This window comes from Lonchura striata, chromosome 9, assembly GCF_050655825.1.
Source record: "Lonchura striata isolate lonStrDom1 chromosome 9, ASM5065582v1, whole genome shotgun sequence".
In the NCBI taxonomy this organism is placed as follows: Eukaryota; Metazoa; Chordata; class Aves; order Passeriformes; family Estrildidae; genus Lonchura; species Lonchura striata.
The window spans coordinates 7,528,236-7,550,651 of record NC_140711.1 but is presented as its reverse complement, the minus strand read 5'-3'; the positions used below and the strand labels follow the sequence as shown (position 1 = coordinate 7,550,651).

Genomic DNA, 22,416 nt, shown 5'->3' with positions numbered 1-22,416 from the left:
TGTTTAGTCCAAACTTCTTGGCTGTCCTTAAGAGGTCAAGCTGCAATTGTTTCCTGATGCATTGTTCTGTTCTTTGTGCAGTTTGCATTGGGATTTTCTGTCGTGCACCCCTCAGGGCAGGGATCTGTGCACAGGTGCTGTGGTTTGCTGTCTTAAGGCAAGGAGCTTCAGCTGCCTTGCTGGTGTATTCCAAGGCTGGCTTTGCTCTAGGGTGGTGAAAGAGGTGGGGAGCAGAGGCTCTCCTGTGGTTGTCCTTTGCTTTTCTTCAAATCAAGTCAGGAGTGAGGACCTGATGACATAATTGGACATCTCTTAATGAGGAATAATTCTCTCCACAAGGATGATGTATATAATTAGAACAAGGTATTTTTCTAACACAGCTGTGGAGTACAGGTGAGTCAAGGCAAACATTTGCAGTCAGCAGAATTGTATGAGAGCTGTTGTTTAGAAGCTATACAACCCCATATCTCTGAAGTGCCTGTTCTGATAGCAAAAAGAAAGTTGCTAATACAAGATGTACTTCTCATGCCACCTTTTCTATTGCGTGTTTTTATTCAAATTTTAAGTTTCAAGTTTAAAAATATCATGTAGAGGGTAGCTTTATGATACTCAGTGTTACTTCTTAGGGATCTAGAAGAATCAAATCTGTACAAAATTACTCAAAAATGTGTTCTTGATGTCCTCTTTCATATGCTGGTGGGGGATATTTTATGGTGATATCAAACTCAGTGAGACTGTAATGTAGTCTTTTTGTATACCATGGAGAATTTCAAACTGCAGGTGAATGGGAAGCTTGATTTTTTTGGTGCAAGGTCACTTGATATCGTCAGACAAAAACCCTTTAGAATTGGTTTGTCTTAATGAACAGTAGTTGTTCAGATGGTGGTCATAAGCTGGTTGATATTCTAAAACAGGAATTTCTGGAAGGTTTAGAATAAAGTTTGAATGTGTTTTATCAAACTAAATGGAATGAACAGTCCAATGGTGGACATAGGAATAAGATACCCGTCATGAGCAAAATTATAAGATGATTGAAGCAAGGCTAGCTGAAGATGTTGCTTTGTGTAATGCCTATTAACACACTTTCAGTGGAATAAAAGGCTTTTATATTGTCAAAATAGTCTTAAACTGAACCAGTGTAATTCACTGTTTAAGTTCAAAACTCTGAGTGCTGTTGGTGTAAATTTAACTGTGTTTGGTTTCAGGGACTGTGTGTTCCTATTCTGGTATAAATGGCTGCAAAGAAAGGATGTTTTGCTGAGTGGTCATGGAATGTTCTCGGGGGAAACATTGGAATAAATTCAGCTTAGACCGGAGATCTAACAGTGTTGATGCACTGGGATGGAGGGTTTTGATCTAGTAACCAAGAGGAGGGGCTGTTCTGCAGCCACCTCAGTAGCCTTCGAGTCACTCTGGAAAGGGGATGTGTAAGCACCTCGAGGGAGCAGGGGGCACCTGGGTGGGAACCAGGACAGGAGTGCTGGGGGAATATTCCTGCTATAAACAGGGCTCCACGGGGAGGAGCCCAGGCTGTTCCCAAATGAAACATTATTAAAGAGGAAGAGGAGGGAAAACTTCATTGTAGTAATGAAAAATGTAGAGTTTCAAATCCAGACCTCTTGCAGCTCAGTAGATATTGAAACTCTCCAAAGTTAGATTTAGTTACATGAACAAGGATCAGACTGGATGCAGGTTTTATGGTGTATATAGAACAGCTCATGGAATATTAATGTTAGTGAGGTTGTCTAAGCATTAGGATAAATTACTAGAGCTGCAAGCTGAGACTCCTTGTTTTAGTCCCAAGGGAAAAGCTTTCTGTGCAGCCAGCTTCCCTACTTATTATACATTGCATACTGCTCAGCTTAGCTCTTTTAAAATACTATGCACTGTGTGAGATATTTCACAAGCTGTTATCTTTGCTTTGTAGGGCTTTTTAGGGAGTAGAATTATCCCAGGTCCCTCAGATCCAGCCTCAGGAGATTTGGAATTGCCATTGCTTCCAGAAGGGAAACTGGTATCTCACTTCAGGATAAATTTCTGTGACTAGCAATCATAAAAATCACTAATTTTTGAGTCTTCACGTGTAAGAATCTATAGGTATTTAATTTGTCACTTTAGACATTATTGTACAGAAATTCTTCTGAATGTTTTTAAAATTATACTTGGTTCTGTTTTTGGGAAGTTCTGTGGAAAGAGATTGCTTCTTGTTATGTCTGAAAAGTAGTGCTTTTTAGCACTATAAGAAGAGATTAAAAAACATTTTTCTTTCCTGCCTTGTTTGAGCTATTCTCAATACATTTATTCTGTTCACTATTTGGGGTTGACTCTCACCGGGACTTCCAGCATGTTCAGAGGTCACCTCTATGCCTGCAGTAACTTTTTATTCCATGTTCTGTCAGCCAGCAGGGGTAACTCACCTCAGCTGTGCTTTCATCTGTATGTTCATCACAGGGGTTTTCCAGGAAAGAGCTTTTGGGCCTTCTTGCAATGGACTGGAATAAAAGCATCTTCCAAGGCAGAATAAGATAATCTCACAAATAGTGTATTCACTCCCTTTGCAAGGGGGCTGGTAATAAATGTTCAGCTAATCATGACTCAATTAAAACTCTCATTAACATATTTTGATGAAAGATGTCTTAAGCTTTATGGCACTCAAACTGTTATCCTGGGTTCTTCCTCCACGTGCCTGCCTATGGGGTTTGAAGAAGTGCTGAGTCTCATCTCCACAACAGGTGTTTTAGGAACTTGAGAAATTTTTGTGACAACTTGTAAAGAGGATGGAGTGTGAAAAAGGGCATTTCTGGTTTTTTTGCTTGTGGGGTTGGTACTCAGACTGGACTGGGGAGGTCTAAATCATGCACATCTGTTTTATGGTATGGAACTCTGGTGCATTGCACCCATGTCAGTCATTGTCAAAGGAAGGAGAAAGCTCAGCTGAGTCTCTTCCTTGCTAAGCCACTGTAGTTCCCTTTAGTCAGCAGCTGCTTCCCATGGAAGTTGTCTACTAGAAAATAATCCACGATTTTCCCAGGTGTGCATTATGCCTCCAGCTGACCTTATTTCTGTTTCTTGGCATGGTTGTTCATGGAGTCCATTGAAGTGGCTCTCTGGATGGATTTGCTGTCCTTCCTCATTTGGATATGATTTTCTGGATATCATTCCTGACATCTGAGGAAAAATAGTCATAATCACTTAATTGCCCTTAGAAGGGCAGAAGTTGTATTTTATATAAATGTAAGTGGAAAATACCTGAGGAAGCCTTATAGAAGTTTGAAAGAAATCCAAACACTGCATTTTAAAACAGTGTAAAATGCTTGTGAATACGTTGTAAGATCCTTCTATCAGGTTTATTTAATTTCCTGTTTGTTATAATGAGTTTTACTGCAGGACCACAGGCTGAAGAGTGTCAACAAGAACATTAGTACCTTTTTGCTATTTAGACAACCTTTTCTGTGTATCTGTGCTTTTATTTTCCCCTGAAGCCCACAAAAGTGTGTTGTGGTGGTTCTAGCACATCCTTGTTCCAGTATTTCTGCTGATTTGGAATCCAGAGGCTGGCTGATACGGAATAAGGCTGCAGATCAGGGATCTGGGTTGTGCAGGGGACACCGTGTTCTCAGAACATGTGAACTATGAACAAGTACCTTAATCATATTTTTAAGTTTCCAAAATGCAAATTATAATCTTCCTTTCTGTCCCCTGCATATGAATGCTATTTTTCTACATTTTTATCCTGATGATATTAATGTAAAGGAGGACTACATTATGCATCTTTGCTGAATTTGTCTAGGCTAGAGCCTGGGAACAACAAACCAATCCAAGATGGTCCCATGGACAATAGAATAATGTGGGTCTTTGTCTTTAATGCTTGACAGTACTTTATTAATTAACAGTTTTATCTTTAGTGACTATATGGATTCTCCTCACTTGAAACTTTTTGTAATTTTATATTTTGTCATGGAACTACTTAATTTTCAATGTTACTTGGTGTCAGTTCTGTCATTTAAAGACAGAAATAGAAAATATTACAATATGCATGTCTAGCTCTGTGGAACACCTGATCTGAACCTCAGACTTATTTTAAAGATCTAGAAAAGGATATTATTAGTATTTCAGAAACTTATTGTATGCAAAATGGAAATTTAAATTTTGATCTTCACTAATTATAAAGTTTAGGTAAGGCTTTCTATTTTAAGCGTGTTAGACTTTATATTGTAGTCAATGTGTTTAATTTTTGCTATTTAAGAGAAGCAGAGCTGTAACATTTGTTCCATGTGTGGAGTGTTAATGGGGAAGAAAACAGCAATTACTTTCCTTGGAAGAGAAAAGCTTTCAGAATTTCATGTGCTTTTGAATTTTTTAAAAATCCTTTTGGGGAAAAAAGTCTTTTTAGGACATGATATTGAGGGGTTGGAGAGTGTCCAGGGAAGGGAATGGAGCTGAGGAAGGGGCTGGGGGGGCTCAGCCTGGAGAAAAGGAGGCTCAGGGGGAACTTTCTGGCTCTGCACAACTCCTGACAGGAGGGGACAGCTCGGAGGAGTTTGGGCTCTGCTCCAGGGACAGGAGGAGAGGGAACAGCCTCAAGCTGTGCCAGGTAGGTTTAGGTTGGATCTTGGGAAAATTCCTCCTGGAAAGGCTTGCCCAATCCTGGCACAGCTGCCCAGGATATTGGTGGTGGAGTCCCTATCCCTGCAGGGATTTAAAAGCTGTGTGGATGTGGCATCTGGGGATATGGGGCAGTGGTGGCCTTGGCAGTGCTGGCTGGACTTGATCATCTGAGAGGACTTTTCCAACTTTAATTATTCTGTAATTTTGTGGCTGAACATGTCTGCATACAAGCAGCAGGTTATTTGTTGAAGGCCTTGATAATGAGAGAAGGCCATTGGTGTGGTCTGTACAGGGAAGACACAGAGCTTCACGTCTTTCAGGACTTTCTAGTGAAAATGGAAGGAAATACTCTTGTATTTCTGAGTTTCTAAATTCGCCTCTAGATTATTGAAAGCTATTTTGAAGAAGGTTATTGCTACTGACATGTTTTAATTAGTAATTAGATCAATATTTATCAACACATACAGTAGAGGAGTCAGCCAGAGCTAGAACAGTAGATGAGATTGTGCTTTCCACATAGGAGCTCAATATCCTCCTCTTTTCTGGGATGAATTTTAGCCAGGATCTCTCAGGACATTTGTACATGACCATATAAGCTTTTCTTTCCTGTCATTACCTGATCTAGAGGGCAGAGAAAAAAAATCATCAGTCTGTAAAGAAGGAAAAGCAGTGCAAGGTTACCTGATTCCACAGGATTGAGGGAATGCTATTTTTTCTTAGTGATGATTTTGCATATGTGTTTTTGATTATGTATTTTGCTTTTTCATACTGCAGAAAGAATCCATATTGATTGGGACCCAAATGACACCATTGGCAAGATGTGCTTTAGGCTTGAAGGGATCCTGTTTAGCTCCAATACAGCTGCCTTTCTGCACCTAAAACTTTCTTGGGCTTTCTTTGTTTATATGATCATTTCTCAGTGTTCCAAACACAGATTACTCTCAGCCCACCCCATGCTTGTTTGGTGATGGATTTACTTTGCAGTTGTGACCCAGAAGAAATCACTGCCAAAGATAACTATCCCCACAATGGTCATCAGGTGTTATCCTTTCCCATCAGCCTTAAACTGCAATCTCATTTCCTTAACTGAAATCTGGGATCTCCCTGTTATCCTGAAAGGCCCATCCTGGATGTCAGTACTGTGAGAGTACCTTTTTAAGAAAGAGCAATGGATTTTTTTTCTACACAAAGTAAAAGTTGTGTAGGAACACACAGTGTGAAAAGGTTGTGAATGAAGTGTTAGTCTACTCTTTTGCTCAGTCTCCATCTTTATTTTAAGGTTTTCATCCTCTTTACATAGCAGGATTCAGATTATTTTCTTTTAGTCTGAAATTTTCTCTTCCATATGAATTTTCCTCTAAAAATACTTTGTTTGCAGGTTGCTGTATTTACTCCAGCAAGAGTCCTCAAGCACGGAGCTGAGAACAGAATGTGCAGTGGTCCTGGGCAGCCTTGCCATGGGGACAGAGAACAATGTCAAATCCCTCCTAGACTGCCATATTATCCCAGCCTTATTGCAAGGTACTCCTCCCTTAATGGATCTGTGTCACTAAATGTTCCTAAAGTACTGAAATAAACAAAGATAATGAGATTGAATGGTTGATCTGCCCATATTTGTAGGATTGCTCTCACCAGATTTGAAGTTTATTGAAGCTTGCCTGCGATGTCTCCGTACCATTTTCATCAGCCCTGTAACTCCAGAGGATCTGCTATACACAGTAAGTTGTAAGCAGATTATGATGTCTTTTTAAAAGCTATGGAGAGGGTGGGAGTGAAAAATCTTGTTGTCTGGGTAGTAATAAGGCCTTGTTTGAGCAACATCATTAGAATTTCTCACCTGTCTTTAAGGTATTTGGCATCTCTAATGTTTATGGCTGATTGGCTGGTCAACAGGGTAGCCCACTGATAAAATACCTACATGTTCAGACTTGTGTGCAATCTTAAAGAGGAAAAGCTGTCCCTAAATGGTATTTAGAGGTACTATTATCAGAGCTATACTGACAACAGTTAATTTCTGAAAGTTAGTTTTATCCAACACTGTCCTTCCCCTGCAGTTGGGAGAGGGCTTGCTCAGTTTTTGTACGTCCAGTGGAACAGCTTCACCTCTAAAATGTCTCTGCTCTTACTTGGTATATGTGTGATTTGCATTTAAGTGACAGGAGGATAGAAAATGTGCCTCTCCAGTTGCTGTAGTCCTGAGTTCATCCTGGAGCATGTGCCAGCAGGGCTGTTGGTGCTGGCCCTGGTTAGGTAACTGGGCAGAGCCCTCTCTGAATGTACTGCTGTCTCTGGGGTTTGCCCAAACCCAGGCACTGCCTCTTACTGAGAAGGAGGGGCAGGGAGAGTTTAGCAGCTTCCTTTGTCCCAGTGCAGGGTGAGCCATGGAATGAAAGCTGTAGTGGACCAGCAATCTCTTCCTGCTTGGAAAATAGGAGCATTGCCTCAGTCTGGGGGAGGTCACAGAGCAGCTCCAGCTTCTGAGGGTAACTGAGCACCACAATGAGGACCACTCTGGTCCTACTCACTGGGAGCTGTTGCTTGCTGGGGAAGTCTTGAAGCTTACAGAGAAGGGCACAGCTGGCCTCTCACGTCATACTTTCTCTACAGTTTAGCTGTTAATAGTCAACAGATTTTCTTCATGACTTTTTGTCTGGTTGTTATGCACTGCTGCCATGTCTGTTTTGTTCTCTATTCATTTTTCCAATGAATTTTTACATTTTCATTCCAGACACAGGAATTCCTTTTTGTATCTTTCTTTGGCTTCACTTCATGCTTCCAGATTCCTCTAAGGGTTGATAAGTGCAGAGGCATCTGCTTCCTGCCCTCAGCATCCAGAGATGGGTTTAAGACTGTCTCCATTAACAATCCATATCTCTTCCTGGGGATCAGGGCTCAACAGGGACTTTTAATTGCTCCCTATTTGGAGGAGAGGTTTGATGTCTTGAAGGGAGATGAAGGGGTAGACAAATGGGAAGGAACCAGCATTACCATAGAAATAACCACCACCATGGGAACAATATGCCTGAGGACTGGATTTGGTGTTTCATGCTTTGCTTTCTCAGCTGCACAGCAATGACATCAATTGCTTTCCAGTCCTTCTTCAGGCAGATGGGATATCCTGGAATTAACCATAACTGTAGGAAGTGATAATTTGGTGAGGGGTCCTTGCTCCTTAGTTCACCTGTAAAACACATTTCCCATTCCAGTTAGCTCAAAATTAAGTATTTTATGATTATGCTTAAGGTCCTATTTCTGCAAATCCTTTTTTTCCTTTTCTTGTGGGAATACCCAAAGCCATGCTTTGAATAGAGCTGAATACAGATCCTTTGATAAGATGCTTTTCTTATCTCTTGGAAGGTACAGCCCCAGCCCACACTGCTGCAAGCTGTGTTTCACAAGGCAGCAATTGAGACATTGGCTTCGCAATTAAAGGAGTAATTATGGGCCTAATGAACACTTCATGGTAGACTTCCCAACACTGAGAACAACAGGAAGAATTCAAAGTTCCCATTTAGCCACCCTGCTCCCTTTTTGTTCCTGGTCTCAGCAGCTCTGGGGAGACTGTCACCATCTCTATGCTGCAGTACTTGAAGGTCTCTCAAGTCTGCCCTTTTCAGGTCCTCTTTTGAAAGGTAGGAGACCAAGTCTGTCAATGGCTTTTTCATTCCAGCCCAGCACTTCTTAGAAAAAACTTCTGAAAAGTTGGATCTTGAGTTGTGTCTAACATGGAAACTTTCCCAGAATTTTTTCATGGTTTGACTGCAGGGAGAGGATGCTCTCTCTGAAACCTTGGGCAGGACTGTTTCCAAGACCAGGTAGCTTAACATCTCCAAGGGTATTGCAGTCATTCTAGAGGTTTCAGAAGACCTCTCAGTTAAAATCCAGGATATACAAGTGCTTTAAAGCATGCAGCTTAAAACATTCCTTTCTGTTTGTAACAGATGCATATCACCCACAGTAATGGGAATGTTTCTCCCAGCAAAAGCGTTGGGTGTCAGACTACACCTTTCCTCTTGAGCCTTTCCTTATGGACAGAAGCCTGAAGGATCAGTTGCTGATAGTTTGTGTAATTAATTCTGTTCAGTTTCAAGAATAAACAAGTTCTTCAGAGGTGGAAACATTTGAGCAGTTTCCTATAGAAACTTAGGGTTTGTACTTAGAAAATGTGCAGTTCCATCCATCCATCCATTGAGCTGGATGAATACTCAGCTCTCAGAAAGGGTAAGCTTTTAGGTCTGATGCTGTAACACCAAGTTATATCCAGACTTGCTGTGACAGAGGAATCCCTGTTAATGGAGGCTTCCTGTACAGGCTTTGGTGCTGAGACCCATTTAGTGACCACTTGGAAATGAGGAATGACATGGAGTCCAGAGGGAGAGATCTGCTGAGGTGCAGACATACGTTCAGACTTCTTTAAATTCCAAGATTATTGTCTATGCAAACCAGCCAGGCTGCCATATCTGGGTGTGTTTTGGCTTGCTGAGTAGATGGAAGGACTATGGCAAATCCAGTTTGACTGAGTTTCTGTTACTTCAACTCCTAATACCTTATTGAAAACAAAAGAATGGATTCAAGAACATTTCAAGAAAATATTTCCAGCCCATGAAAGCATTCTGCACGTTTTCTAACAGATGTTCTCAGTTGTGATTCTATTTCCCTTCCTCAGTGGGGCCGAGATACAATTCCAGTGGGAATTTGCTGTCTGTGGCTGCTGTGCTGGCCTTGCAGGAGGAGGAGGTGCATTCCCTGCTGGGAGTCCTGTGCTTACAGGGGTTTGGAGAGGGAAGGCACTGCAGCAGGATGAGACTGTCCTGTAGAGACAATGAGGAATCGGTTTGAGAAGTCTCAGTCTTTAGAAATGATGAGTGAAAGGCATTCCTGCTTCCTGGGCAGGGTTGGGATGAAAAACCTGACATCACCTGGTATTGACCAGGCTTGGTAGAGGAGAGGAGGCACACCTGAGAGGATCAGGATATCTTACACTGACTAATAACCAGGTGTTTAATGAGCAATGAACATGTGCTGCCAAGTGTGCACATGCTCCACCACAGCTCAGTGATCCACAGTTCCTAAGGGAGGAATCTGGGTCAGCCTCTCAATGCCTCATTCCTTCTTTCCTTCTGGCTGTTTGTGGTGGCTGAGCCAGGACCAGAGCTGAATGTTCTCCAGTCTGAACTGCTTCATAAAATTGAGAGTTATAAAAAAAAACAATTTTAGTTTATAGAGCTTGATTTCAAATTATTTGGGTGGATAGAAATATTTCAATTCTCTGACTTGGGAAAAAGAAGAGCAACCCTCAATAAATAAGAAATGTTTTAAGAATAGGTCTTTACAAATTTTGTGTTAAAAAGGAATATGAGGAAATTTGGTATTTGGATCCTAACAGGTAAATGTAACTGTTAATTCTCTTCGAGTTCTGTTTTTATGGACAATAATTTTGTTAAAATATATACGATATAGAGGTATTTGTCCTAAGTTGCCTGGAATTACTTTGTCAGCAGACAACATTTTCATGGATTTGTGAATCTCATTGTTTTAGCTGTAGCTTATGAATGTAGACTCAGTCTCACTATGGTTGTTAGGAAGATCCTTTGTTACTAAGGTATCAGTGTTACTTAGGTATCAATGAATAAAAGTGGAATTATGTAGCCTCACATTGACACCTAATCACTCTTCCAACATTTAGTTGGAAGTCAATTGTGTCCACACATCCCTTAGTTCTTTCTAGATTCTTTTCTGATCAACATGCCGATGTTATTTTACAAGTTGGATATTTTAGCAAAATTATAGAGTAGAATGAACAGCTTTCTTAAAAACACATTAAAGAAGCCCTCTTGGAACTTTCCAAGAGTTTTTAACCTTTTCATATTCACAACACTTCAGATTTGATGGAACATAATAAGAAGGTGTATAAAAGAGATCTCTAAAGAATTGCTTCTTAAATGTATAGTCCAGAGTATCTAATAATACACATTTTTGTGTATTGGCAGAATTTCAGGGGATGGTCAGGGGATGGTGTTGTTTGCTAGGATTCATTAACTCTTATATGTACAATGATATTGTTGGGGCTACAGTGGCACCACAAGTACCCTGCCACAATGTTTGGTGGCAGAACAGCCCTGTCTCAAAAATGCTAAATTAAAATAGTTTTCATAATCCAATACAAAAACCTTCCCATCTAGGTATTTACCACTGAGTCATGGTGCCACACTAGTTCAGTAAAATGTTCTCTTACACCCTGTGCCATTTCATTCCCATTTCTATAGCTCTACTGTAGAACTTCCCAACAGTTTGAGGCTCAATTTCTGTCCACTTAGACCCTTAGCAAAAATCTGCAATCAATAAACTGCAGCAGGAATACTCCTGTGATCAATACTCCTGTGAGTAGTGCTGTTGGAGTTTTAGGTGAAACTGGACCATTGCACAAGGATGTCACTAGTGAGGATTTGAAATAAGCGTTGGTTCCTTCCCTGGTGTTAGATATAGATGGAGAGATGTTACACATTCATCTGTGTGGATTAAAGAGTTTAACTGAATAATTATTTTATTCAGAATTGTGCTGCTTTAATAGTTGCACTTTGAATCCTTTGAAATAATTCAGGTTTCATAGTCAGGGATTTCCCTGCAGGAGGTTTCAGGTCTTGCATCTTATAATTGAAGCTCCTTTTTTAAAACATTCCTACATGTGAATCCTGGGGTGTCTTTCTTCTCTTCTCCCTTTCCTCCTACCTTCTTGGTGGTCATGTCTCAGGAGAACTTTGTAACTGAGCAGCCTCTTAGCACTGAATGTGATGTTGTGTTGAACACTGATGGGGCTTGATGCCTTCAGCTGCTGAAGATTTGCAGAAAAGGACAAGAATCTGTTTTAATGGGTCAAATGCATTAAAACACAGCGGAATCCTGGTTATATTGTCACTTGCTGTTGCTTTAACTCAGGGCAGTTGGGAACAGGCAGCCTAGAGAGGGTGCAGAGTCTCCCTCACTGGAGGTATTCCAGTCTGGACACAATCCTGCCCTGTGCTCTGGGATGGCCCTGCTGGGGCAGGGAGGTGGGACCAGGTGGCTGCTGGGCTCTTCCAGCCTGACCCATTCTAGGACTGACTGTCCACTATTGCACTGCAAGTACACCAGTCCCTTGCTGGCCTTTGGGTTCTGAAGTTTGGCTTTGGACTATGCATAAAGGCACATCAGATGGAGCTGCTGTTGGCTAAACTCTGGAAATGTTGCTTGAAATAGGTAGTCCTGTGGCCTTCCTATGCATATAAGTAGGAAATGACCATGGATATATGGCTGGTATACCTGGGAAAAAGTCTTTGTAACTAACGTTCTCTCTGTAGGATGCTGAGATGCCAAATGAGGCTGTTGCATGTTGATCCTTTCCATTTGGTGAGAAACAAGCAGGAGAAACGAGTCTATGCTCAGTGTGTTTCTTGGCTCTCTTGTCCTATTGTTTTCTGTAGAGAATAAGAGGGCTGGATAGTCAGCAGCAAAGCTTCCTAAAATAAGTATGATAATTGTGTATATACATAAGTAAAAATTATTAAGTAAATACTGCAAAGCTCTGTATAATCTCAAATATTTTTGCAAATGGGGGAGACTGGTACATGTTATTTTGACAATATTAAAAAGTGTGGTGGTAAATTTCCCAGGTAATTGGGAAGTAAAACTTCTCAAAACCCGAGTGTCTGTCTGAAGATACAGTCAGTGAACAGTCAGTCTGCTGCTGCTTTCAGGGCTCTCATGGGAGCTGAGGTGCAGGAAGGTTTTGCTGTAATTTCAAGTCACCTTTCTCTAAATGAGAAGGTTGTAATTCATCATTGTACAGGTAAAACAGTCTGTCTTACATTTTTTGGGCCAATATGGCACATGTTCTTTGGAAAGGAAGGCTCATTCAATACTTCCCTTTGCTCAACTCCCTTTATCTTATAGAAGTAATTTAGTTTACTCCTTTCCAAACTAAAATACTCATTGTTTCTTTTAATGTCACCTTAGTTCCTGCCACTAAAAGTAACTGAAAGCTTCTAAACATTACAGTTTTGTAACTCAACACTGAATGTGCTTGCAGAAGAGAACTTGCCACAAAATCATGGAAAAATTTGAGTTGCAAGGGACTTTAAAGATAATCTTGTTCCAACTCCCTGCCTTGGCTTAGGGAACCTCCCACTGAAGTATAAAGGTTTTCTTTTGCTGATTTATTTGGGATTCTCTGTCACTAGTGTCACACACACTGACAGTGTCTATAGTGTGTGTTTGACTGCAAGACAAAGGACATGATGAGTGCCCATGAATCAGTTCTAGGGGACTGTGCCCTGTCTAGGATGGCACCATGTTTCCTCCCTGCTCCCTTGGACTCAGAGCTCGGTGAAGAGCTAAGTCAGCCACACTGGTGGTAAGACAACACTAAGACAACTCCTGGACTAATCCCTGTCAGTGGCCATGTTTGATTTTGGAATGTTTTTCCCTCACCATTCTTTTATTGGTTTTGTCCCAAGTATTTTGGAAGCAAGTTGCAGAGGTTTTATTCCTGTTACTCCTGTTTATTCCAATTGCACTGACCTTTTATTTTTTTTCCATGGGGATTTGGCTCAGAACTGTCACTTGTACCTTCAGCTTTTAATGAACTGCTTTTATTGATCTTGCTCTGTATCCATAAAAGTTTTGGCGGAAGGAAGAACGCTGAGTGCAGAATCAGGAGTGCTCCTTTAAGTAACAAACTGCAAAGAAGCTGTGCTGAAATCCAGTGTTAACACTCTCTTCTTTTCTCCTTTGTTTGCAGGATGCTACAGTTATCTCCCACCTCATGGCACTGCTCAGTAGGTCTCAATACACACAAGAATACATATGTCAGATCTTCTCCCACTGCTGCAAAGTAAGAAAGACAATTCATGTTCTCTGTGCAACTTGTGTTTCTGGCCTGCAAGAACTGTGTGTGTGCTGCTTTCTGTGGCAGGAATTTTGAGCCAGTTATGACTAAACTTGTACTGCTCTGCATTTGGTACAGATTTTTTGGGGTTGATATATGCTGCTCTGCAGTACAAGAAAATATGCAAATATGGGGGGTTTATAGGCTTTGGCTGCTAAACAAAGCCAACAGTCTGGACAAGCATCAGTCTTCACTTTTAGCACTATAAATCTTGGAACACTTCTGATTTTCCTCTGGAAGTCTGAGGATAGTGTGAGCATTTCTTTGCAGAGGTCATGTAGTTGCTTTCACATGTTTTAAACACAGGGACTGTTGTCAAAGAGGTGCTGTTGGGTGAGAGAAAAATAAATGCTGTTCTCATCTGAGCTCTATCAATTACAGGTTCATCCAGATACATGTTCATTCCTGCTATGTAATTCAATTCTATTGGTATGAGAAAACTGATTTAAAACCAGCAGCAACCCCACCCCAAACATAGTTTTGTCTTTCCCTTCCCCCACTCCAAGTTTCCCCACAGCACTGATTTTTATTGTTGCAGTTTTTTGGGAGTTACTGTACCAGTGAGTTATACAATAACTGGATCAAAATAATTCAGGGTAGGAAATGAGCTTTTTACAGAGTCTTTCTCTTTTAGTAACAGTTTAAAACTAAGGATCACAGATTGTTTGCTAACAAATGAGAAAGTTCCGAAGTTTATGAATTTTTAAGTATTTACCTTGAAAAATATATTTCTACCTTATCACTTACAATGAGTCATTTGGAGCTGTGAATTATTCCTTTGTTAAGTATCCTTGTTCTTCTGCCTTAATTGTTATTTATGTACACTCATGCCTTTGCATTTCTTCTGCCAAGTGAAGCTGAAGACTGAAAACTGTCCATTTAGTGGGATATAAAGATAGAACTCAGCTGCTAACATTTAGGGAACTGCTTAAAGCAAACACAAAGACAAAATCCTACACTAGACCATGGAGGTTCACGTATATACCTAACAGTGGAAAAAAAATTTGGTATTTAAGGAACAAAAATGCAGCAGTGAGGTATCTCCTGTTTAAGTGGTCCTTGAAGGTTTTTTAACAGGCTGAGGAGCTTGAACAGGTGAAAAATAAGGCCATGTTGGCCTACAAGAAAAATAACCCAGGACTAATTATAGGATGGTAGAAGAGTCGGTTTATACAATCAGGGGGTGGCTCTGGGAATATAAACCCTCTTGGCTGGGAGAGAACAGAAAACAGTTACTGTCATCTTTTTCCAAAGGAGTTATTTCCTTGCAGCTCTAGCAATTCCTGGTGGCTTGCATATATGAAATGTTCTTTACAGTGCAAATGCAGTCACTTCACAAATGAGGAAGGTCTTTATTCACCATTCCATTTTGAGTGCCTCCTGCAACCCCAAATCTCTGTGATTTTAGAGTGAATGTCTGGAAAAAATCAGGTTCTTGGAAAGAAGTTGTTGGCTGTGTAAATAGAGAGAAACTAGGCTTCACAAGAAAGACAGGGTGAGGGTATGAGTGTGAGGAAATGGTTGCATTTGCAGAATAAACAACTGCATAACAAAGAAAAATATTTGAGGTTGAGTAAACAGATCATCACAAATGTAAAATTGATCAAGAACTCATTCTCTTGCCCAAGCAAATGCAGCTGTTCAGCAAAAATCTGAAATGTCCCCTTCCTTCTGTTTTGTTTAGTTTAGAGGTTTCAGGTTTGTAATGCCAATGATTGTATTTTCAGACAGAACAAAATGGACCTAATACAATAAAGACACATTTGCAGGGGATTTTCTCACTTCAATGAATAGGCAAAGTACATTCTTATAATTAAAAATATATATATATGCTGAAAGCTTCAGTATTCACTGCATTTAAAATGGAGACTCCATCTTCCTCTGGAAGGCCCTGAGTGAGAGAGCCTTTCTTACTTTTTCCCTGAAGCAATAAGTTACTATAAATAAACCTTTGTATTTAGGTAAGGCTTAGCATATGTTCTAAGAGGCATTGATATGTTTATTTTGCTTTGTCCTCATCTTAGTAGATGTATTAATTGAATTAATAGTGACTTATCACAGCTCCTGCCCTCCTTGTCCCTGCACTGTTCTCAGCTCACATCTGGTATAGCCATTTCTTTCTCTGCCTTTCCAGCATTTTTGTTGCCTTCTCCGGTTTCTGCCTTGCCTTCTTCCATTTCCCTGGAAAAGCTCAGACTGGTTCTCTTGAGCAAGGAAATCCATCATTTGGGTTCCTAGCATATTGCTGTTGATTTCTGCTTTTGTTGCTTCTCCCTGTGCATTTAGAGTTAAAATGAATGGCAGGGGAGCATTGCCCTTGGAGAAGAGCCATCCTGAGCATGGGGAAGTGTTGATTTACAGGGGAACCAGATGCAGCTCTTAACATACAGTCAGGATACTATAAACATAGAAGCAAATAAATAAACTGAAATCAGGTTGATGTACCTGGGATGTGAAAATGCAAGTCAAAATTTACTTTTTAAGAGTCTATTTCAGTTAATTTGTTTTTAGAGCAAGTGATGTGAGCAGGTAGAATTTATTGTTTTAGGAGGGGTCCTGGATAAAGCCTGTAATCAAGGCAGTTGCTTCCAGGCCTTCTTCTCTTAGGTGACCTTAGGCTGCAGCTGGATCCCTGCCCCAAGGGACAAAGGCACTTAGGTATCTGCCTGTCATTGTGGAATGAATTGTTACATTGTGCTACCCTAACGTTTCCTTAAAAATTGGCATTTCGTGATGGAAAATTGTGCAAGTGATGTCTATTCCTGAAATATGTCAGTCATTCCTATTTGGAGAGCAAGGTCACTGTCAGAGTAGTGGAACTCTGTCACTATACCCAAGGTGGAACGAAATCAGGCAGCCCTGCTATTAAACTGGGGCCTGAACTGCTTGGAAATGCGTCATCATATTCTCAAGTTTTCATCTTTTTATTTGCAGCTGTTCCTCTTTATGCATTAGTGCTTACCTGGTTGTGCTGGTTGGTGTGTGCAAACACAGTGTGTACAGATGGAATATTTCCAGTTGTTCATACACCCAGGTGTCACCTCTGTACAGGCATCTGTCCTGCTTGCACAGAATCTGCCACTTGCATCCCATGGAGGAATCACTAATACTTGGGAATTACTAAATCTAGGGCAGTATGATTTGAACTTCTACTTTAAACTCACTCATATTTTTCACATATTTCAATATCTGTTCTTCAGCTCCAACACTGGCATAGCTGCGGCTTTAACTCATTGCCTCAGCCACTTCTGTGTGCCAATGTAAGTGGTTTTCCTCCTTCAACCATGCTGTTTTAATTGCATTTTTTGGTAGAAAGCTCTTGGTGGCAGTAGCAGCTGAAGCATCTCTTAAAGCACCAGATATGTTAAATCTGAAAGTAATTCTATGCTTTTTTTCTTAGAGGTAAGAGATACCCTAAAAATGTTCTTTTGACTGTGAGAGGAATCTGATTTCAGCTGTATCTCAGATTTGAAGATAATGTGCCACTGATGCCTACCAGGGTATAAGAGGTGCCATTAATTCAGCCAGGTTTGAACAAGAGATTGAGGAGTGAGGAGACTTCCTTCACTTGCAGATTAGTCAAGAAAATGTATGGAGGGATAATAAATACAGTGGCTTTCTATAAGCTGAATTTAAATATACATAGCCTGTGCTTAATGCAGAGATGACCAGAGCTATGAACCTACTTGTAAAGAGACTGCTGAGGTATGCAGATATTGAGACTTCATGTTGTATGTTGTTTTTTCAACCTGATTGTTATGATACAGAAGTTCTTAGACCTTTCTCCTGCAAAATGTAGTATTTGTATTTAATTCCAAAGGCTGTTTTGGAAAAAATACTGATATATCAGCCATTACCAGCTTAGATCTTGAAGTCAGTAATAGGTGATGGCTGGCTGGATTTGTGACCAAACTGCTTGAAACTAAAATAATAAATAATAAAAATTGGAGGAAAATGTGAATTTCCCCTCAAAGCATGGTCACTCTGTTTGGAACCAGTTTTAGAAGAAATCCCTTCCCTTCCACAGTTAGAATTGTTGAATATGCTTAATAGTAACAGTGAGAAAGGCATTAGTGACTGGTGATCTTCTTTGTGATTTGTAGAGAAAATCAGGTGCTTTCAGTTGTTTCCAGTTGGAAGAGTAGAAACAGAAGTTCTCTATCCATGTTTCTTCATTTGTGAGAACTAATGTCATTGCCTATTGAAGGAGAGAGTGGAAATGATTACCAGAAAAGGACAAATGCTATAAAAATATAAGTTGAGGTTGTTTATATAAGAAAAAAATCAAGTTGTTATGCCAGCTGATTACAAAGTAAATGTTAGGAAATGTATCTTAAATATTTAACAATAAATTGCAGAGAGTGGAAATCTCTTGCATGTTCTCTTAAAAACCCTGCCTTCTGTTTCCTTTGAAGGGTCCAGATCACCAGACAATCTTATTTAACCATGGAGCTGTTCAGAACATCGCACATCTCTTGGTCTCCACCTCCTACAAAGTAAGACATTACGACTACTCTTACGTTTAACATGTGTCTATTAAAGGAATTCAAATAGAGGTTATAAAAACCACATCTGTGCCTGTGAACCAAAGCTATAAACAGGTATCATGTATATTTGTAGAGTAGCAGTTGCTTTTACTTGTCATATTCTGTCAAAACCAGAGCTATTGTACTGTAAAGTTGAAGTAGCAGTAATGAAAACAGGGCTGCCTTGCATTGCTCCAAACAGGAACTGGCACTTGGCAAGCCAAGTGGTCTAATTTGTGGAACAATAGGTGAGAATAAGAAGTTAAGCTGAAGAGAAGCAAATGTGGTCTGTTCTAAAAGGGAAGTCCTACCTGTAGAAATAGATGGTTGTGGAATGTGTGGAGGCCACCAGCTGCCTGTGTTGTGCTCCCTGAATTCCCGAGTCTCTCCTCCCTTCTTTGTTGTGTTTTTGAAGTGCATCCTGGACCATCACCTGAGAGCACAAGCTTCACACTCTACCTGTAACTTGGTGGCCAGGAGGGTCAGTTCCTTCTCAGTCCTTCCACTTGTGAAGACCGGTTTATATACGTGCAGCTGTAGAAGGGCAAGTCAAAGACTAGTACCTGAACTAATCTAGGTTCTGTGATCTGGGAAGGTGATAATGATTGATCTTCCCTGTGTCAAAAAAGAAAGTATAAAGATTTCAGAAACTAGGAAGGCGTGAAACATTGATTAAATCAAAACTTTGGACTGAAGAATGAGGAGCCAAGATGAAGAAATTTGTCCATCCTTTTCATCCAGGTGGTACCTGAGGCTGTGTAATGGCAGTAAAACTTACAATGTATATTTGTTCTAAGATTAGTTTGGAATAATTTCAGGTGGATGGTTCTCTTTAGACATTTTATTAAGCCCACCTTCAAAGAATTCTGAAATGGAAATCTCAAGGGTACATATTTCTGACTCTCTATCGTACTTATGAGTCCTGAAAAGTAAAAGTACCATTGTTATATTGTAGTCTTCTATTCTTCTCTTGTTTTTTACACATTTGTGAGGCATTGCAAATAGGACCAGTATTTCCTGTTTAGTTCCCAAGTTGTAACCTTCCTGGTTTTCTTCAGAGTTTACAACATACCCTACAGAAGGATAGATTGTCATCTCCAACAGGGAGATGACAAATGTCAGGGTGTGAGTTAGATATTTCCATCTGCCGTGATTCTGCATCTCAATTTCTTGTTGATTATACAGCAGTGTTTTCTACAAGCCTGTCCAGCAGTTTTGCTTTGAAGTCAGTGTTGATATTTCATATTATGTTTTTACACAGGTTCGAATGCAGGCATTGAAATGCTTCTCAGTTCTAGCCTTTGAAAACCCCCAGGTATCCATGACTCTGGTCAATGGTGAGTGCAATACTGCTGCTGCTGGTTTGACACTCACTTTTTGCCTGGCTGAATGAGAATGACTTGGAGCTCTCTCTCTTTTCAGTGTCTGTTGATGGAGAATTGTTACCACAGATTTTTGTGAAGATGTTACAAAGGGACAAGCCCATTGAAATGCAGCTCACATCAGCCAAATGGTAATTGTCTTCAGGAACTGGGGAAATAGCAGGGAGTTTAATCCTTACTGTTCAACTGCTCCCTTCTTCCTTGTTCCAAATTAATATGGATGTAAAATCTTAGGAATAATTAAAGATACTGTTTTCATTATCTGAATTCTTGAATGAGTGACTTTTACCCCATTTTATAATGCAACTTTCACTCTTTGCTGTACGTAAACAGGGAAAAATATTGCTGGACAGCAGTTTTGTGAGGAATGTGTGTTCAGGCATATGGGTTTTCACATGTATCTTGGATTTGCTAAGTTTTGCTTTGAACAGGCAGAGCACAGTCCTGAACTATCACCCTTGGTGGCTGTGCTGTGTTGGAGACTGCATCAGGATGATGGGAGAGCAGAGTTAGTCCCTCTACCCAACTGTTTTAAATAAAATAGCTTATTCTTCAGGCTTCATGTGCTCATACTGCAGAATTAATGTTGTTAATTAATTTTGTACTTCAGCTTTCCCTGCTGGTGTGAGCACATTTATGTGTTCATATCCATAATGACTTCCTACCCAGTGACAAGATGTGACCCAGTTCTGTAATAGCAGCATCCTGATTGTGCTCATTCCATAAGCTGGGATTGACACCCTTTAGGACCATTTTCCTTTTCTTGTGTTGATATCAATGAAATAGATCACTCCAGGGGGTTAGAGAGATAAAATTGCCCATTAGTATGAACTACTAAAATTAAGTTTAACTGAGGAGTTTGGTTGCTGATGTGTTGTTTGATTATTCTTTTAGTTTTTGATGCCTTTTTTTTGACAAGGAGCAGTGTGTTCTCTGAGTTCACCAAACAATTTCACAGCCATTTGTGTCAGTACAAGTCTCTTGATTCTGCAAGAGGAAGAGGTAGGGTAGGTAGGATCTGTGACTCTCTGCTCGTGCTGCCAGGTTGTGATGCCCTAACACATTCATGAAAGCAGTTTCAGTGATGTGCACTTGTTTGAGGGGGGTTCTTGGGGAATCCCACTCCATGTAGGAGGTATGTCTTGGGACCTCCTAGCTTCCATTCCAACCACAATTGGCCCAAGCAGTCTGGTTTTGTTGGGCAATTCTTAGTGAAGAAGGCAAGTTAGATTAATTGCACTGTAGCACTCAGTTCTGGTTGATTTATGTGTTTCTTTGAGAAGTCAGAAAATACACAGAGTGACATACTTAAAAGTAATTTTTTTTACTAATCTCGAGATATAAAGCAGTTGACAAGTCATAAAGACAGGCTGGAGTTAGAAGAATTGTTCTGAGATGGACATTTCCAGGTGTACTGGTGTTCTTTGCTGATTGAATGAACTGGGTACCCATCTTTTACTGTTGCTTTGCAGTACTTTTGCTCATCTGGACCTTTGAAAGCATGAAAGAAAGTGATGTGGTGAAAAGCAGCAAAAGAAAATTGCAGGGAAATGGCAGACAAACCAGTACCTTGAATTTCAGATTGGCTTTCTCCCAATTAGTCCACAGGCACTCATCCTTCTTAGGGCTCTCATTTTTACAGCAGTCCTGGAGTTTGCAAAGCCCTAGTGGTTTTTCTTCTGTAGGTCCATCCCCTACCTGATTGCCTCCAAGTGAGACTCTCTCTTCCTTTTTCCTAATGAGAGTAGTAGGTGAAATTGTCACAGATCATATATATTTTTTTTTTGTAAATTAGATTTCACTCCTACCTTGCCAGCTTCAGTCAGATAATCTGCAGTTCCTCTGATTTGTCATTAGACTCTTTGGAATGCGGATCTAGAAGGGCTTTTTCCTTTTGAACTTTCTCTATAATTTCTATTTGAATCTGGAGTGGCATACAAGACTACTTTAAGAACCTCCCTTTCTATTCCCTCAACATTTGAAGTAGACTTGGAGGATTCAGGGTAATACCTCTTGATTGAAATGGAGCAAAGATCCTTCCCTTGAGCAGCAGTGTTGGGGCAGAGGGAAGATTAGGATGCCCCTTGGGAGAGTGCTCTGCAGCTGCAAGTGTAGCAGTAACCTTTCCTGCTGAAATCACCATAATTGCTTCAATCTAAGCCAAGCCTATGTTACCTTAAGTCAAAAACTACTTTCTTTCATTGCTGAAATAGAGCTACTTTGCCTGACAAATAGGATCTCACCAGACTAAATGGCAGCTGCAGGATTGGTGCTTTCCTCCTGACTGTGCAGGTGTGAAAATGAGTTTCCTGCTGTCAGCTGCAAGGCTTGGGCAGTAAAAGTTTAGCAGATGATCTCTGTGCTAACATTGAAGTCTTTGCTCTTACTTTCTGAGAAATAATGTATTAAAAGAGTTCTGATTGTGGGATTTTTAGCTGTGGCTGTATTCAGAATGAGGATCAGTGTTGTTGCCTCTAGGAGGTGGAGGAATTCACTCTGGGCCCTTGGAAGATGCTCAGGGATGTGGTGAAACACACCATGGTTATATGAGCATATTGCTGTTCCTTAGCTGAGCAGTTCTGATTGACCCTGTGTACAGCTTCACCCTGCCCAAATGAGGGTCCAGACATGTTAGTTTTAAGTTACCTTTACTGAAATGCAGTTGCATTTTTTAACCTCCACTGTGGCATGATAAAAGTGAGTTCAAATGGTTAGTTCAGAAGCTAAAACAAGAGATACTGGTGCACAGCAGTTCCTCTCCAGCTCCATTCCACTGGCTTGTAGCAGAGCAGGTAAAAATGAAACCACTTCAAAGTAAAACACCTTTTTTTCTTAGGTGGACTATTTTGCATTTCTGTTTGGGGCACTTTACATTAACAAAGAACTTGGAATTTGTCTGATGCTGTGTGCTGGTGAGACCTTGTGGTTGTCATATCCACTGTGAGCTGTTGTCTAATAAGGAACAAATGCTGACTTG

General features: G+C 40.4%; 1 protein-coding gene across 14 annotated transcripts in view; it reads left to right on the top strand.

Annotated features, from left to right (window-relative positions):
• ARMC8 (armadillo repeat containing 8) overlaps window positions 1–22,416 on the top strand; it is a 62,261-nt gene that overhangs the window by 19,691 nt on the left and 20,154 nt on the right. For 6 of the 14 annotated variants that reach the window (XM_021537172.3, XM_021537169.3, XM_021537171.3 and 3 more), the window contains 7 exons: window positions 5,987–6,129; window positions 6,229–6,326; window positions 13,385–13,477; window positions 16,732–16,791; window positions 17,947–18,027; window positions 19,319–19,394; window positions 19,480–19,570. In XM_021537172.3, the coding sequence (XP_021392847.2) occupies window positions 5,987–6,129; window positions 6,229–6,326; window positions 13,385–13,477; window positions 16,732–16,791; window positions 17,947–18,027; window positions 19,319–19,394; window positions 19,480–19,570 (642 nt within the window). The remainder of the gene's footprint in view (window positions 1–5,986; window positions 6,130–6,228; window positions 6,327–13,384; window positions 13,478–16,731; window positions 16,792–17,946; window positions 18,028–19,318; window positions 19,395–19,479; window positions 19,571–22,416) is intronic. The other 8 variants (XM_085587003.1, XM_085587008.1, XM_021537170.3 and 5 more) reach the window with 3 other exon arrangements.